Source organism: Lissotriton helveticus, chromosome 1_1 (genome assembly GCF_964261635.1).
Source record: "Lissotriton helveticus chromosome 1_1, aLisHel1.1, whole genome shotgun sequence".
In the NCBI taxonomy this organism is placed as follows: Eukaryota; Metazoa; Chordata; class Amphibia; order Caudata; family Salamandridae; genus Lissotriton; species Lissotriton helveticus.
The window spans coordinates 1,879,265,710-1,879,281,895 of record NC_136057.1 but is presented as its reverse complement, the minus strand read 5'-3'; the positions used below and the strand labels follow the sequence as shown (position 1 = coordinate 1,879,281,895).

The 16,186-nt window shown below is 44.1% G+C and overlaps 1 protein-coding gene across 6 annotated transcripts in view; it reads right to left on the bottom strand.

The window, feature by feature from the left end:
• The window catches only part of RASAL2 (RAS protein activator like 2), a 770,134-nt gene that overhangs the window by 88,197 nt on the left and 665,751 nt on the right, over window positions 1–16,186 (bottom strand). For all 6 annotated transcript variants that reach the window (XM_078642089.1, XM_078642070.1, XM_078642080.1 and 3 more), the window contains 3 exons: window positions 4,787–4,931; window positions 4,152–4,296; window positions 1,590–1,826 (listed from right to left, as the gene is read on the bottom strand). In XM_078642089.1, coding sequence (XP_078498215.1) covers window positions 1,590–1,826; window positions 4,152–4,296; window positions 4,787–4,931 — 527 coding nt within the window. The remainder of the gene's footprint in view (window positions 1–1,589; window positions 1,827–4,151; window positions 4,297–4,786; window positions 4,932–16,186) is intronic.

The following is a 16,186-nucleotide window of genomic DNA, read 5'->3' as shown; positions in this document are numbered from 1 at the left end:
AAAATGGCTGTCACACACCTGGAATCTTCAAAGTCTTCTTTTCAAAATGCTCAAGCTCATCGATCTACAATGGGTGCGGAAATACATGCAGCAAACTCAAATTGGAAAATATTTTCTCCAGTTAGTCAATTTTATTTTATCTGAAAGATCAGAGCACTAATGTTTATACTTTATGAGTTAAGCCTGCAAATGGAAGTACTTTCTAATAAATAAGCAAATGCCTTGACAGAGTATATAGTGCTTAGGTATACATGAATGAGCGAACAAGACACAGAGCACAAAACAAATCTCACAGACTAGGAGGTATTTACCTATGTAACCAGTGGCAATGGCCAGTTTAGAAAAGCTGTGAGGTAAAATAGTTCTGGAAAGAAACTAGGCATTAGCCTTTAGGGACAGGACATACCAGATGTGGGGTACTTTAAATACAAACACTAAGACACCCTTTTAAGACTATCTTTTTATTGATTATACTATCAAACCTTGTTTCATGGAACAAGGATTTCACTTTAGAAGGCAAGAGACCGCTGTATCCTGGAGGCCGCATGGACATTTGCCAGGGACATTTATCCTGTTACGTGTATACCTTGATACAAACATTTTTCAGGAACCAGCAAAAGGTGTTGTTAGCAGTGGAAACATGACCTCACACCAAACAAATCTACATTCCAGACTGACTGCAAGTGTTGAAGCAGGGAAAACGAAATCATAGAATGCAAGACAGTAAAATAGCTGCATGAGCATTCATAGTAGCTTCGAAGACCTTTCCTCTGTTCTGTAGTCAAAACAAAAATTCAATTGCGCTTCTACAATTAAGATAAGCGAGACCTCCTTTAAGCAGCATTTTGCTGAATTTTCAACCTAGGTTTTAGCAACTTCGCATTGTTCACCATAACCTGCCATATATTTTTCGCTGTGGTCACACAGGAATGCCCAAGATGATAGGCAAGTGACATGACCCAAATTCCAGGATGAATTTGTACAACAATCTCACAGAATGAGTGCTCTGTTGGTGGCACTGAATTGAAGCCACAACGCTGTGCAATCATGCTCAGTAGAAGCTTGCTGGTAAAAATGTATGTCGGCCACATAGGAACAAGACCCGATCGAATCCAGCTGTGTGTGAAGTTAAATGGACCCTAATCAACTTCATGGCTGTCCTTTCGTAAGAATATTGGAACTCCAGAAATGCACCAACTTTATCACTGAGATATCTCATGGCATTACTTTTGAGGGTACTTTCAAAGCATTTTACTCTGACTAAAGTGTCAAAGAGCAATATTTTCTAACGCATGACAATTCTAGTTTGCTAAGAAAAAGGTAGGCATGACCATCTTAGTATGATTAAGCTTAGTTGAAGTCTGTGTTCAGTTCTGAATTAGTTGCACCCAGGTAAAGCCACCCCAAATCTGTTTTCAGTTTACATGGCATAGGCGGGATTCTTAATGCCTGATGGTATGCTCCTTGTATTTTAAGCCAAAGTCTATCACACACAATATTCCCATTAATTATAAAGTAGCACATATCTTTGTGCTTACTCGTTAAAATATAAACCCTTGTAGTTGCACAACCCTCCTTTTAGAACCTACTTGGCAAAATTGGCTAGGTTCTGGATGACTTTGGCGATGAGAGTGAGAGTCCGTGACGTCCGGTCATCAGGATACTCCTGCATGAGGCTGAAGAGGCTGGGCGACATAATGGACGGGCAGAGGAATCGGAGGAAGAGTGAGGCGCTTATCAAACGTTCACTGATGTCATGCTTCCCCCGGCACAGGCACTGCTGCTTCCAGGACGCGAACACCTCCTTCAGCTCCCGGGGGAATACACTGCAAAAACCAAAGGAAAGAGGAGTCACTAGAGAAGGTGAGAGTGCATTCCTGAGTCAGAGAAAAGTACATGTGGGGAAGAATAATGAACAAAACATGAAAGGAGGACAGGTAGGAATTAGAAGCAGACAAGGAAATATTCTGTTAGTACAAGGACAGAAGTAAGTACGAACTAGAAAAACTGAAACTGAGCTGCAAAGACATGGGAAAGCAAAGGAAGGGTTTGATGGATGATGGATGAAAGGGTTTTTACCAATTTTGTCTCTATGGGGCAGTGTGTTGAAACATAAGAGCTGAAGTGCTTAGGAGAGAAGAGAAAGGAACCAATAGATAAAGGGTGGTTATGAATTTCTCAGAGGGCAATATATGGCAGCCTGAAATAGCATGAACACACTGTGAATAAATCAAATCAGAGAAGAGCCTGAGCTGCTTTCCCACAAGTTCTGTGGTTTATAACATGGGTCTAATGTAGTATGTCTGCTTGAGCAGCTTTGCCACAGTGCAATTCAAATCCTGCTTGAAAAGGTTACAGGGTGCTTCAATACAGCAGATCTGTCCTCTCATGCTACTGTAGACCCAGGCTATGCAGCTTGTTAATTCAAACTGACTATAAAGTGTCTACCTGAGAAAGTGGAAGTCAGCGTGCTTTTTCAGCATGTGCAAACTTCTCCGGGGAAATAAAGAAATGGACAGGTTCTCATCTCTTAGCGTGACAGGTGGAGCCCCATTTCCTTATCACACAAGCACTGTAGAAGCATTGTTATGTATGGGCTGTGGTCAGCATATCAGGCTCGCCTGTGGGAGAACACTGTGCCAGTGGCAGGAGACACTTCAACAGCAGCTAAGAAAAGTATACACACTAGGATATGGCAGAGCTGCTCAGAAAGAACAGCAGTCATCCCCAGTGGCGGCAGCAGTGGGCAATATCAACCAGGGAACGCACCATATTTGACATGTGACAATTTTCTTGATGGTGACCAAGAGCTAAGAGTATTCCACAACATCCTGAGAAAGTCTTTCACGTATTAAATGTAATCCTTGCATTGTCTCCGCTTCACAAGTGTGTAGTTGATCTGTGATCGTTTTACTTCGCTGTAACTTATCCTGTAGCTTCATATCTTTAATCATTCACATAAATGCATATTACTGCCATTCAGAAGACTCTTAAAATGTAAAAAAGTCAAGGTTTCCCCAAAGATGGTTCTATCCTACTTTGGGGTATTGCCTCTGAAGTCTACTTATTTTTTCAGGTCCAATAGTTTACGGTCTGAGTCAACATACTTGTACTGTATCTTGGACCTTCTTTTCATGATATCTAAAGAAAGTCATAAAAAGTGTAGTACCACTTGTACGGCCTCGGCAAACAAATCTGTAGTTCGCTGCAACAAAGGTTGAAGTCAACTGAGAAGACTGCAGAGGAAATCTAAGGAGCAAATTAGTTCCAAATCATGAACATGGTGTTCACATCATGATTCTGAAGTTTCTATGCACTTATGAAAAACACAATAGTCTATTTAAACATTCTTAAGAGATGTCATAGTCCAGTCACACACAGAAGAATCTAAGTATATGGCTCTAACAAAAAAAGATGAAGAAAACTAATAAACGTGCCTACTTTTTGTTAAACTTTACATCCAACTTGCTGAGGTCTGCAAACTCCTACATTTTCGGTAGCTCAAAGAAGAAAAGGCACTCAAAAGCACATGTAACAAAGATCCTCTCCCAGACGCAGATAACTTGTGTCATTAATGAGGCCTAGGAAATTAACATAATGGAGGTGTTGTGGGTTGAGCCATCAACCCTTTGACTGTAGGGCCTTGAGGCTGACATTGAAAGTCATAGCATTCTGCAGGGTTTATCAGGTTAATCGGAGCTGTAGCCCATACAGCTAAGAGACCGCATGAGGCAGAGCAACGGAAATTAGCATAATGTCAAGCAAGAGAATATCGCAATGGAGAGCAGGGGAAGCTCCTGAGAAGTGTAGCAAGACGAAAGCTCTGCAGAGGGGAAAGAAATAGCCTGATGCACTAAAGACAAAATAGATTATGGACAACAAAGCTAATAAAGCAAAGGGCCAGAGGAGCACAGAAAGACTGTACAAGAGTAAGCACGGAGAAGTGATAAAGAAGAGGCAGCACAAAACACAGTAAAGATAAAAAACATGCGATAGGAAATAGAATTTAATAAGAGACAGTGCAGGCAGAGACGTTAGAAGACTGGGCAAGTGCTAGCAGTGAAAGAGAGGAGAGATAGGTAATATGAGACACGATTGGTAACTCAAAGGGCAGACAACTCTTCAGCACGGTGCACCAAAAGGCGGCTCACCAGTAGCTGTTGATGATCTTGCAGAACGCCAGCTCACAGCACATCTTCAGGTTGCTCTGGTGCTCAGCCAACTCACTGGAGGAACACTTGCTGGGATCCACCTCACAGTTTTCGTCAGACTCGTACAGTGCCTTTATGAACTCCCCTAAGAGGAAGGAGAGAACAGCCATTGGAGCAAGAGAAATCAAGCGGTGATGTTGTGACAGCTTTCTAAAAGCGTAAATTATCTACTATATTCTTTTACCAATGATCAGTGTTGGCTTTGACCCAACTGTTAAATTCTATCTCACTTTTACCTGCCTCTACACTGTCTTGAAGTGGCTGCCCCAGGTGGCACAAGGGTGTCCTGGGCTATGTTTACTACGTGCACTAGCTAATTGCAACAGCTCAAAGAACACAGAACTGGAGAGATCTCTCAAGCATATTGCAAGAACAGAGATCTAAACTACATTTTTCTGAAAGCTTGGATCTTAACTATACCACCCATCTCAACCCACGAAGAATATGGCCCGCCTCAAAGGGTTACCAAGATGCAAATCAGACTTAAACAAACACACAGAGTGAGCAAACCTTTCTAGGCACAATCATGGAAGGATCACTTGAATTTTGCAGAAGGGGCGGAAGTGTATTCTTACCTAGTGCATCATGGAGGTACTTCTGTCCCACAAGCTTCAAGTACTCCTCAATGGCTTTGGTGGCAAGGGTATTCTCTCTGAAGATCAGAACGTCATGCTCTCCAAAGCGATCCACCTCAGACATTACTAGGTCAGTCAGGAAGTCCTTAAGAAGAAGAGACAAGATAGAAGGGTTGTAATTAATATGCAAAGCTATCAATACAAAAGTAAAGGGAAAGAGTATTGAAAGAAGCAGCTGTCCAGATAATAGTGTATATAAATAAATAAAAACATGGCAACCAAGTCATCACAGTCTTATTCCTACTACCCCACCACAAAAAATGCACATTGGCCACTGCTAAAGAGTAGAGATGGGAGTAATGTTCCATTCCACCAGTGGAATTTTGGTCACTCCACGTTACTCTTTAATGTGGAGTTCTGGCCAAATTCTGCCAATCGTCGCACGGAGGAATTTTTTTACTGCGAAGCTCCAGAATATGCAAGCACAAATTAGATTTGGCATGCCCTAGCGTGATTTTCTAATGCAGGTGGTTCTAACGCTCGCAAGCTGTCGTGGTCAGAGGGCTGCTGTTCGAGTAGATTTGATGCAGCTCATGTAAATTGTACACTTGAGTGGCAGCAAAATCAACTCGAATAGCTGTGTGCTCTTGCACAACACATGGTGCCACTTGCGCTGATTTTCAATGCTGCTCGTACTACCGGTGCAAAATTGCAGCACGAGCAGTACAAGCTGCATATTTTCCACCGGTTGGCAGAATTCTGCAGAATCTTACTGCGTTTTTGTGGAACTCCATAGGGTGGAACTCCGCGAGTTCCACCCACCCAAACTAAAGTTTTGATTGGATTATATAGAATAATTGCTAACATAGCAAATACAAATAATTGACATGCTTGTTATGTAAATATAAGCAGATGGGCTTACAACTGACAACAGCGTTTTCCTCCAAAGATTATTTATTGTGGTGTCCTAAGAACTGTGAATTATGTCTGCACTTTATATTAGTTTCAGCCTTCCAACCTGCATGTCCATTCCTTGTTAGCGCGGTCTCCTCTTTGTGTGATGGTAACCTTTTTCTTCATAATTAGTGCTTTTAGCTGGCCACCTTTACCATCCCCGACAACCTTATCAGTCTAATTGGCCTCCTTCCCTTTCATGCATCTCCTGATGGGTACAGATTACTGCTTTCCTCTTCATTGCCAACCGATACATGGAATAAGTTTGTGTTAGCCCCCTTTATTTATTTATTTAAAGGTTTATTTAGCGCCAGAATCGACTCCGAGGAGTATCTCTGCGCATTGTGGAAGCATGTCAGACTATATGGCGGCAGCTGTGGGGCTTTCTTTTAGTTTTTTTTAAAAAGCAAAACAGGGTGGTTTTAAGTAGTTTCCTGAATGCTAGATGATTTGAGCATTCTCTTAGGGGGAGGGGGAGTTTGTTCCAGTATTTCGGGCCAAGGTATGATCGAGATTTCCCTCCTAATCTCGCTCTCCTGATTCTAGGGACCTTCAATAGATGTTTAGAGCCGGAACGCAAAGATCTCGGGGGAAGATAGGGAATTAATTTTTCCGACAAATAGCTGGGACCAAGATTGCATAGAGCTTTGTGGATGGTACAACAGATCTTACATTTTATCCGTTGGCGTATTGGTAGCCAATGGAGTTTTAAAAGAAGAGGACGTGAAGCAGATCTGGACGGCATATTCAGCACCAGTCGCGCTGCTGTATTCTGAACCACCTGAAGTTTATTGATTGAAGCTTCATTGACAGAGAGCAATAAACCGGTACAATAATCGAGGCGACTCAGTATGAGAGCCTGAGTTAGAGTCTTTCTTGCAGAATCCGGAAGCAGAGGGAAGACTCGCCGAAGTAGGCCCAGGGTGTGAAGCATGTAACCACTGTCTGGCCAACATGTTCTTTAAAAGTAAGGGCATGGTCAAGCCGGACACCCAGATTCTTGACAGAAGCTTTGGGAGTAGGAGGCTTGCCAAGATTGATTGGCCACCAATTGGGGGACCACAATATGGGAGCTTCCCCAAAGAGCAGGAGCTTGGTCTTCCCAACATTACACTGAAGAAAGTTATTCCTCATCCATTGTGAAATGGCATTCATGCCCAGAGTAAAGGTCTCCTGGATGGTTGGGGTTAGTTCATTGAAAGGAAAGAGTAGATGCGTGTAGTCGGCGTATGATATTGGGTTGAACCCATATTTCCTTAGAACATTAGCCAAGGGAGCCACATATGTTTCTTCATTGTAGAAATTTGCTTCTTTCCCACTTGGAACACAGCTTTCATCTAAGCTCATTTTCTGCTCACATTCACGCTCCTAGTTGGATTGTTGAGCAAGTTACTCTCTGGTAGAGACTATAGCTGCAGATTCCTTACCTTAGAATTATCCCCAGGTGTCAAACTGGATCCGGACATTTTTAGCGAGCAGTACCCCTGCACGCCTGTAAGCTGTGTTGTTGCCATCATCTGTGCTGGAAAGGACATGCAAGGTGCCTATATAGGCGCCACCCCCGCGTGCTGAAGTCAGTTTCTTTTCTGGACTTTTCACGCAAGGAGCGCGGAGACACGAAGAACACTGATCACTGGTGTGGAAGACTAGGACCTTGAAAGGGGAAGAGCCTTAACCCTAAAAAAATCTGTTCGCAGAGCAGGAAGGATCAGTAGGTCGGTAAAGAATCTGCAGCTAGATACATCTATTCCAGATAAGGCTTCACCCAAGGTAAGTAAGCACGTGGTCTGTGAAAACTGCATCCTCAGTCACACAGAGGATGAGGATCTATCCGCAGATTCCTTACTTTAGAATAGATACCCAAGCAATACATCTGTGGAGGCGGGTCTGTGGACAAATTCACACTAGAAAGTCCAGCATGACCGAACGGGCAAAGTACCCATTCTGACAGACCTGGCTGTCCAAGCAGTAGTGCTTGGCAAACTAGTGCAGAGAAGCCCACGTTGCTGCCTGGCAGATGTCCTGGAACTGGAACTCCGCATGCTAACGCAGTGGTCACAGGGATAGCTCTACTGACATGAGCCCGCAAACCCTCAGGGGGTTGCCACTTGTCCAGTGTGTAGCAGATTTTAATGCAGACCACGATCCATTAAGAGATTGGCTGTTCCTGCACAGCCTTTCCCATTTTTGCTCCGGCATACCCCGCGAAGAGTTGGTTGTCCGCCCAAAACTCTTTCAGGTAGTCCAGGTTGAACAACAATGCTCTTTTTGGGTTCAGTTATTGAGTTGCTCCTCTTCCTTAGAGGAAAGCAGCGGAGCATAAAGGCTTGTCTGGAAAGATGGTTAGGTATGAAGGCTTATATGACAAAGCCTGAAGCTCACTGACCCCTTCAGGCAAATGTTATTGCCACGATGTTATTGCCACTAGGAAGGCCGTCTTGATGCTAAGGAGCATGAGAGGACAGTTCTGTAGCATCTCAAAGGGAGCGCACATCAGGAATGCAAATACAAGATTGAGGTCCCACTGAAGCATGATACAGGATGATGGTAGAAACATATGTTGGAGACCTTTCAAAAACTTATTTACAAAATGGGACTTGAAAGGGGATGGCTGATCTGGCAATGGCAAAAAAACTGAGATGGCAGAAAGATAGCTCTTTAAGGTGTCCAAAGCACAGCCCTGCTGGGCAAGAGAAAGTCAAAACAGAAGTATGAGAAAGGGAAGTAGAAGGAGGGTCAAGAGGTTGAAACATCTGTAACATAGCCTGAATATCCAGGACTTCAGGAAGTTAAGCTCTAAACAGCACTGTGTCCAGAACATCTCAGATGAAAGGGAGCATATCTGAGAGGGACTCAGTTGTGACTTTGGCACATTGATAGTGAACCCCAGCAAGTGCAATAGGCCCGATGTAGTCTGGAGCTGTGGGATGACGGATTGCCCTTCTTAACAGCCAGTTGTCAATATTGGGGTAGACTGGCACCCCTGATCTCTGCAGATGAGCTGCCACCATCGTCATGACTTTGGTGAACACCGGAGGGGTACTTGTAAGGCCAAAAGGGAGCAAGGCGAACTGAAAGTGCATGTGGCCCGCAGAGAATTGCAGTTAACGTGTTTGTGCAGGCAGGATGGGAATGCGGAAATATGCTTCCTGTAAGTATAACACTTCCATCCAGTCTCCCAGGTCCAGGGGAGACAGGACTTGAGCGAACGTGAGCATTTCAAATTTCTCCTTTTTATGGAAGATAATGAGAGTGCAGGTCTATGATAGGACATAGATCTCGGTCCATCAAGAGAGATGCCACTAACTGGCGGAGTAAGGAGAGATGGTTTTCTGTCAGCCTGTCGCAAGAGAGTGGCATGAGTGGAGGGGTAGCCATGAAGGAAAGGGAGTAGTCCCTTTGGACAATCTGGAGAACCCAACGGTCTGATGTTATCAACCTCCAGTGGTGCAGGTGATGATGTATGCCCATAATTAATGGATAAATCCAGAAGAGAGGGCCGTTCCTTTGCCTGAAGGCCAGACTGAGGAATGCCTTACCTTTTGGCCTTGAGAAGCTGTCCATCTGAATTGGTTTTCAGGAAAGGACTTAAAACGCTTCTCTTTGATTCTGCACTAACCTTCTCTTAAGTTTGCTTGTGCCGCTTGACAATGTGGAAATTCTACTCGCTAGCGCGGGGACACCTTGTTAGGTAGCTGTACGCATTAGAAATGTACTGTATTGTATGATTGCTGAAGGGCTAACTAAAGAGGTTTAGAGGCTGCCCGGGTGGGGGTGGTGGAATGGCCTGACCTCTGCCTACCCAACCCACGTGGTCTGTGAAAACTGTATCCTCAGTCACACAGAGGATGAGGATCTTGTGTACCGGGTGGCTGGGCAGGTAAAGAAACGTCTAGAAGCTCCTTCCATGGCCATGAAAGGAGCAAAATGTGGACTAGTGTTGGTGGGGGGCCTGGAAAGGCCCAAGGACCTGGCCGTAGCCCTGCTATCCTTGAAGGGGTCCAGCAATGAGTCGACCTTGCTCCAAGAAGGGCATCTCCATAAGCAAGACTTGGACATCCCCCGAAAAACTAGGTGTTCTCAGCCAGATTGGTGCCTTAGGACCACCGTCAAAGAAACCGCTCTGACTAGGACGTTGGACATGTTAAGCCAACATCTGATTGTGAACTTGGCTGCCTCTCTCCCATCTGTCATAGCTTGGTAGAGTAACGCTCGGGCCTCTTCTGGCACTATGGGCAGCACCAGCGCAAACAATCCCACAGTGCATGGGAATAAAGGTCCAAAAGGCACACAGACTTCACGGACCGCAGTGCCAGGCTGGTGGAAGAAAACATTTTCTTGACTGTGGTGTCCAGACCCTTGAGTACTTCTCTGGTGGAGTAGTAAGAAATGCTCCAAGGTTTACTCAGGAGATGGAGTCTTGGACCACCAAGCTCTCCCATGTGGCATGCTGTGTGAGGAAATTGGGGTTCCCTGGGGCATGACAATGACGGTGGTTAATTGTCCTGTTCACAGGTGCCCATGTACTGGGATTGGGCCAGGTCACAAGCAGGACGTCAGTAAGGGATTCATTAAATTGGAGAAGCGGGTCTGAGGGGTCATTCCCGGCTGAAGCCCCTCAGTCAAGACGTTAGTCTTGACTGCCACTGAGGGCAGGCTAAGGTCCTGGACCTCAGCTGCCCTTCTCACCACCATAGCAAAAGAAGATCCCTCCTCCATAGTCATGGTAGGAGGCGAGACCATGCCAGTATCTGGGGATGTGTCCAGTCCACTGGTTATCACCAAATCCTTACACCAGTCTATGTTGGGGCCTAAGAGCTGGCATTCCTCAGGGTCCAGTGTACCCCCCCAGTCTTTCCTAAATCCTAGCCCATAAGGTATCATGGACGCTCGAGGGGGTACGACCAGCACCAGTCCGGATCCATATGTGGATCCAAGGGCCCACATTGGCACTGGTGTGGACCTGCCGGCAGGGAACCAGTAGGAGCCCCTCCCGAACTAGCGGGACCAAAGGCACACCAGCAGCAATGTGCCACTCAAATATGAGGTGCATGGCCTCATCAAATTTGAGGAGGTGGGTGGGGGTCGCTCCAGCTCCCGGAAATTTGGGGAGGCGCAGAGCCGACCCAGGTGCAGGCTCGCCCACGGAGCCAGGCTTTGCATTACAACACTCCCTCGTCTCTTAGGAAGACTTTCATGGACAGGGGTCGAAGATCTCTTCGACTTCTTACTCTTTTTGTGGGACTTACCTGAATGCCCAGACGACTTTGCTTGCAACAAAGATTACGGGACCTTCCTCTCGAACGGGATCGAGACTGACATAGCGCTGCACATCAAACGCCAAGGGACTGCGAGCCCTTGGGGTGCATGACGTTGTGTTGTGGTCACGCTCATGTGTCACAAGCAGGATGCAGGAGGCCTGAGGAAAACAAGATGCGGGTCCGTCAACATCATCTGTCATTGACAGGCGTGGCAAGGTTTGAAACCAACTTTCCTATTGGTCATCCCTGCCATACCAGGAGAAGGATCTCAATAAACTTTGAAAAGTGGTAAAAAGGGGAGTTAAAAATAACTGGTGGTAGTGCTCTCCGGATCTGTGCTGACTGGCGCAGAAAGAAAAGCACTTATCAGTGCGTTGAGGTGGCACCTATATAGGTACCACACACACATTCAGTGTGGATGACACCAACGACACCACACAGAGCCAAACGACGCCACCCACCAGCGTGCAGGAGTACTGCACACGAAAAATTGACGGATCCAGTCTGACGTCTGGAAATAATTCTAAGGTTAAGAATCTGCTACTTTGTCTCTATCAGACATGAGACACAAAATGGAAGCACTTAACCATGCTAAGAGCTTTGAGAAATTGAGATTTCTTCAGAATTGGTTGTATGACGCACTACATATTTAATAGTTCTATAGTGCAGACTATGTATTTTCTGATCCAGGCGTTAATCAATTGAGAGATGCACTTTGTGTCCAGGTTTTACATACCTTGTCAACAAGATGTCTGAAATAACTACACTAATAGTCCAAAGCAGTGGCATTAGACCTGGCCTAGCCTGCCCCAGGAAACGGGAGATGGTGTTGAATTTAGGGGGGGCATGCATTTCTCTGGTTTTTGGTGGTGTGCAATCTACCAAGAAGTTAGGTATAGTTGACATACCTACAAGCTTGGGCTATAGCTCTATTCACAAAGAACCATCTCCCAGGGCCATAAAATACGAAATAATCATAATTACATCACTTATTATGAGTACTCTGTAAATTGACCTGTGCAAATGTGAAAACCCAAATGCTACTTGATGAATTGTTGTAATCTCCACATCGGGTATCTCGCATAATTCCTAAATTAAAACAAATTATCTAGTACCCTCGGAAGGGGTAAGACATCTGTACATTGATCTCCCCACAACCTCAAGCGCTGCACATATTTTCTCCTGAAATTGGGTATCTGTTTGGTCACCAACAATTGATGATCCACCCTCAAGATATATGTCAGAAAGAGACATGGCTAAAAGAGTGTACAAATAAGCATTATGAATGTGACAATACTTGTGGTTGTATATTTGAAAAAATACTTCTGATGAAGTCTAAAAATTTCCCAAAGATGTTGAAATGTGTCAGGTGAGCAATATACTCAATTTAATTAACTTAGTATGAAATATTAGAAGGGAACACTGTGATCTCTTTGGAAAGATCGTAGCTGTCACTGATCTGATAACATTTTGACTTTAACATTCGACATATATTTTGGATGAATGTGTTTTCATCCAGTCTTCTAAGTAAATTAATTTAACATAAACCCCACTGAAAATCACTTGAACTTCGAAGTAAGTGAAATAACAGACAGTAAGCTCTACATGGGACACGAAGAAGGCACACTCACTTAAGGGGTAAATGTTTAAGGACACCCCAAAGCTTAAAATATGAATCAAAGTGAAAATAAATGTGGTAGCGTAAAGATTCAAAGATGTCATCACAATCAAATGTAAACAAAAGGCACTGGTACTGAAGGTCTCAGGTGGGGACAAATTCACCTTTGTGATGTGAGCAGCATAGGAATATGCTGCACTCCAGGCCATATACTAGAATTAGAGGGTGTTAACTTGCCAAGTATGTCATTTCCTAAGGTGACACACTGAATGAGGGTGAAGTGCTCCTCGGCGGTTCCCCTTAACTCTGGAACAAAATTTAAAAAAATATGAGAACTCTGGCCAATAATATCTCCTCCCAGTTTTGAGTTTGAATGATGGGTAGCATATAAATACTAGCATGGCCCCCAATACAGACTTCAGTATCAGTAGCCACAGTACTGACTAATTCACCGAGCCTCAAGACCATTGAGACGACTTTGATATCTTGCTTGGACTTAAGATGTGAACCTTTACTACAAACTCACTACGAATTTCGAGAGGAAAAATATTTACCATTTTGGAGCTTTAAGAAAGAGTACGAATGTATTTTTACATTAATAAGACATCTGTCAAATTAAAAAGCACCCTGATCGTAATTTTTTACACGATAAGGGGGTTTTGTTATGAGAAGAGGTTCTCGGGGAGATGCAGGTCAGATGGTATAACTCAAAACAGATTTACCCCAATTGTATGCGACCATCACACAACTACCCAGTTTCCTTCCAATGGCTTCAAGGGAACATGCAACTGGTAAAGTAATTTGCGGTGCACAAGGCCAAAATGGTGACATACGTTTGCCAAGCACACAAAATACACTGCATTTCTCAAAGACACACACATTTAATAAGACATGAAAAAGAGATCGCTGTCCCAATGTAGGCAAAGCACTGAGCAAAAATAACACAATAAAAAACGAAAACATTACTATTCTTATCTTTATTCTCTATGATCACATCACTTGCAGGTTTTCACTTACACTAACTAAAGATTAAATGAATGTGCAGTGCATCTTCATAAACACTTCAGTAAAAACGAGGAGGACTCTCTTGAGAAGGGCAGGATTCAAGCACTGAGTAAGCATATGGCAGATTGCTGCTCAGGCCCAAACCGTATGATGGAAAAATTGTAACAGCAAATCGACAACAAACATCTCCTCCCCGGCAGGTGCGCCACAGTCCCGTGTGTGCGAGTCCCTGATGAAGCTCTCACATTTGCTAATACCGGGTCTGCTTTCAAAGTTCTAGCCAATGACAGGTTCTCTTCTCACACGCTTCTCTATCACTAACCTTGGATACAGGATTGGGATTCAAAATACAGTGAGGGAAGGAGGCGGACAGTGGTGAACGGGATTTCAGCAGTGGTATGAACCGAGAATCATGTTCAGAAATACGGTATATCACATCCACCTTTAGTCTAAATGTAAGAATGCAGAGGAGGGGCACAGAGGATTAAAGAGAAGCATTATATGTAGGCGTCTCTGTTCACACCCAAGAAACATTTGTTTGTTGGTTGTGGGGGAATGTCATGTACCAAAAAAAGCTAAGATGCAGCTTGGAGAAAGTGTACTTGTTCCTGAAAGAGGTCGAATTTAAGAAGGATTTTTTGGAACGATGCAGTGTGAGAAATGTACTCCTGCATGCGGTGTAAAGTGACAGAGTTGTGTAGGTAGGACAGAAATGTACCTCTTTATGTGTGCAAATCCAATAATGGTTTTCTTGGACACAACAGGATGCACCTCATATCTGTTTAGGTTAGGGTCACACAAATCCTACATTCCCTCATCCAACCAAGCATGCCCGAGTTCTTCAATAAATCTAAGAAGAGACCTACACTTTTCAAATCTCAAATCATTAGCCTTTCTCCTTTAGATTATGATACTTTCAGAAAGAAATAGTTTACCATAGTCTTCTTTGACAAAATGAACAAAATATGACTGCAATTTATTGTCCCTAATAAAGCCTCTTCAATCATGGGAAATCCTCCCGGCTTCTCCTCTCTCGTTTCCTCAAGCCTTTCTTCACCAAGCGGTCTCAAAAATGAAAACTTCCTTGTATTCCGATGACGCAATGTCTCCTACCACTACCAAAGCCCTTGTTTAAGTCTTTCTCCCTGATTGGTTGGCCCTTTTAACAATCCCTATCATCAAAAAGGTGTTGTTTCAAACTTACTTAACGCTGCGCACACGAAACCCCTACTTGGAAGAAAAAAAATCAATGGCAAAAAACCAACAGGTCTCACCTTTGGGAGCATCAGCTTTGCCAATGCTTTTTGGGATGCTTAAATGCAATGGTAAACAAGCATTTGCAATGCAATAGGTCTCGCATTTGTGAGAGTTAGAGCTATTGGCGTAGTAAATGACAATGTTTTTTACTTTTGTGTTTTGGTTTGGAGTGGATGTATATGGTGTGGAGTCAAATTATGTGGGTTGCATTGGAATTGTGTGGTGTGGAATTGTGTGATGTGTAGTGTATTTGTATAGTTGATTTATGTGGTGTGGTGGATAGATGGATTGAGAGCTGCATAGAATAGATAAAAGGAAGATAGAGAGGCATAGGAAGTTTGTGCATGAAGTGGTGAATGAGCTTAAAATAGACAGGGGAGCAGAAAGACTGTGAGAAAGAAGTGAAGAGCAGGTCACAGACACATAAAGAAGGAGTGCTAAATAATTTTCACGTAAAAATCAAACCAATATTCTGATTTACCAGCCAAGTGAGATTTTGCAACCCTGCATGCCTTCAGATGTGTTATTTGAGTGTTAATAAAGATTACACTCTCTACAATCCTTGTCAAATTAAAGTTCACAGAAAACAACAGATTCCATATCCTCCAGTAGATTGCGCCCATCCCATACTTTGAACTGAGAACATAAATGAATTGCCGTTTACATGGTGTGGGACACTGGCTCCCCGATGTTGTTAGCTTTTGACACACACGTTGTTGTTTTCTGCAGGGAGCGCCCTCCACCATCAACAAAGAATAATGAGGTAAAAAAGTGCGGATCCGCCGGCACAGCAGTGCCCTCGCGTTTCATATGAGGGGCCACTGCAGTATGCAATAATCAGCCCCTTACGTGGTCTGTCAGCCTGACACGCACGTCTCACATCTGGCTTCTTAGTACTTGCCTTACAGCTGCTTGCCAACTTCTAAAAAGAAACAAGCAATGGCGTTGTAAATGACAATGTCTTTTTACCCCCTGTTGACCCCCGCATTCAGAAAAACCGCACTACAAATTGGCACACATGCATGCACACGCTGAGAAGCACACGTACCCCGTGCGAGAGACACACTAATACATAGAGGCACACGGGTGCACCGAAGCACGTGATCACACACGCAGGCACACTGAGTCTCAGGCACACTGAGTCACAGGCACACTGAAGGTTTGGGTCTGAATGGGCCCGTTCAAACCTGGCTGTAGCCTGGTTCCGCTACAGATATGACAGTCTACTTCTTGAAAAAGCGAGTTATATAAGTATATTCTAAAGTGACCCACGGATTTTGACTGGAGCGCTCTTTTGAGACAGCG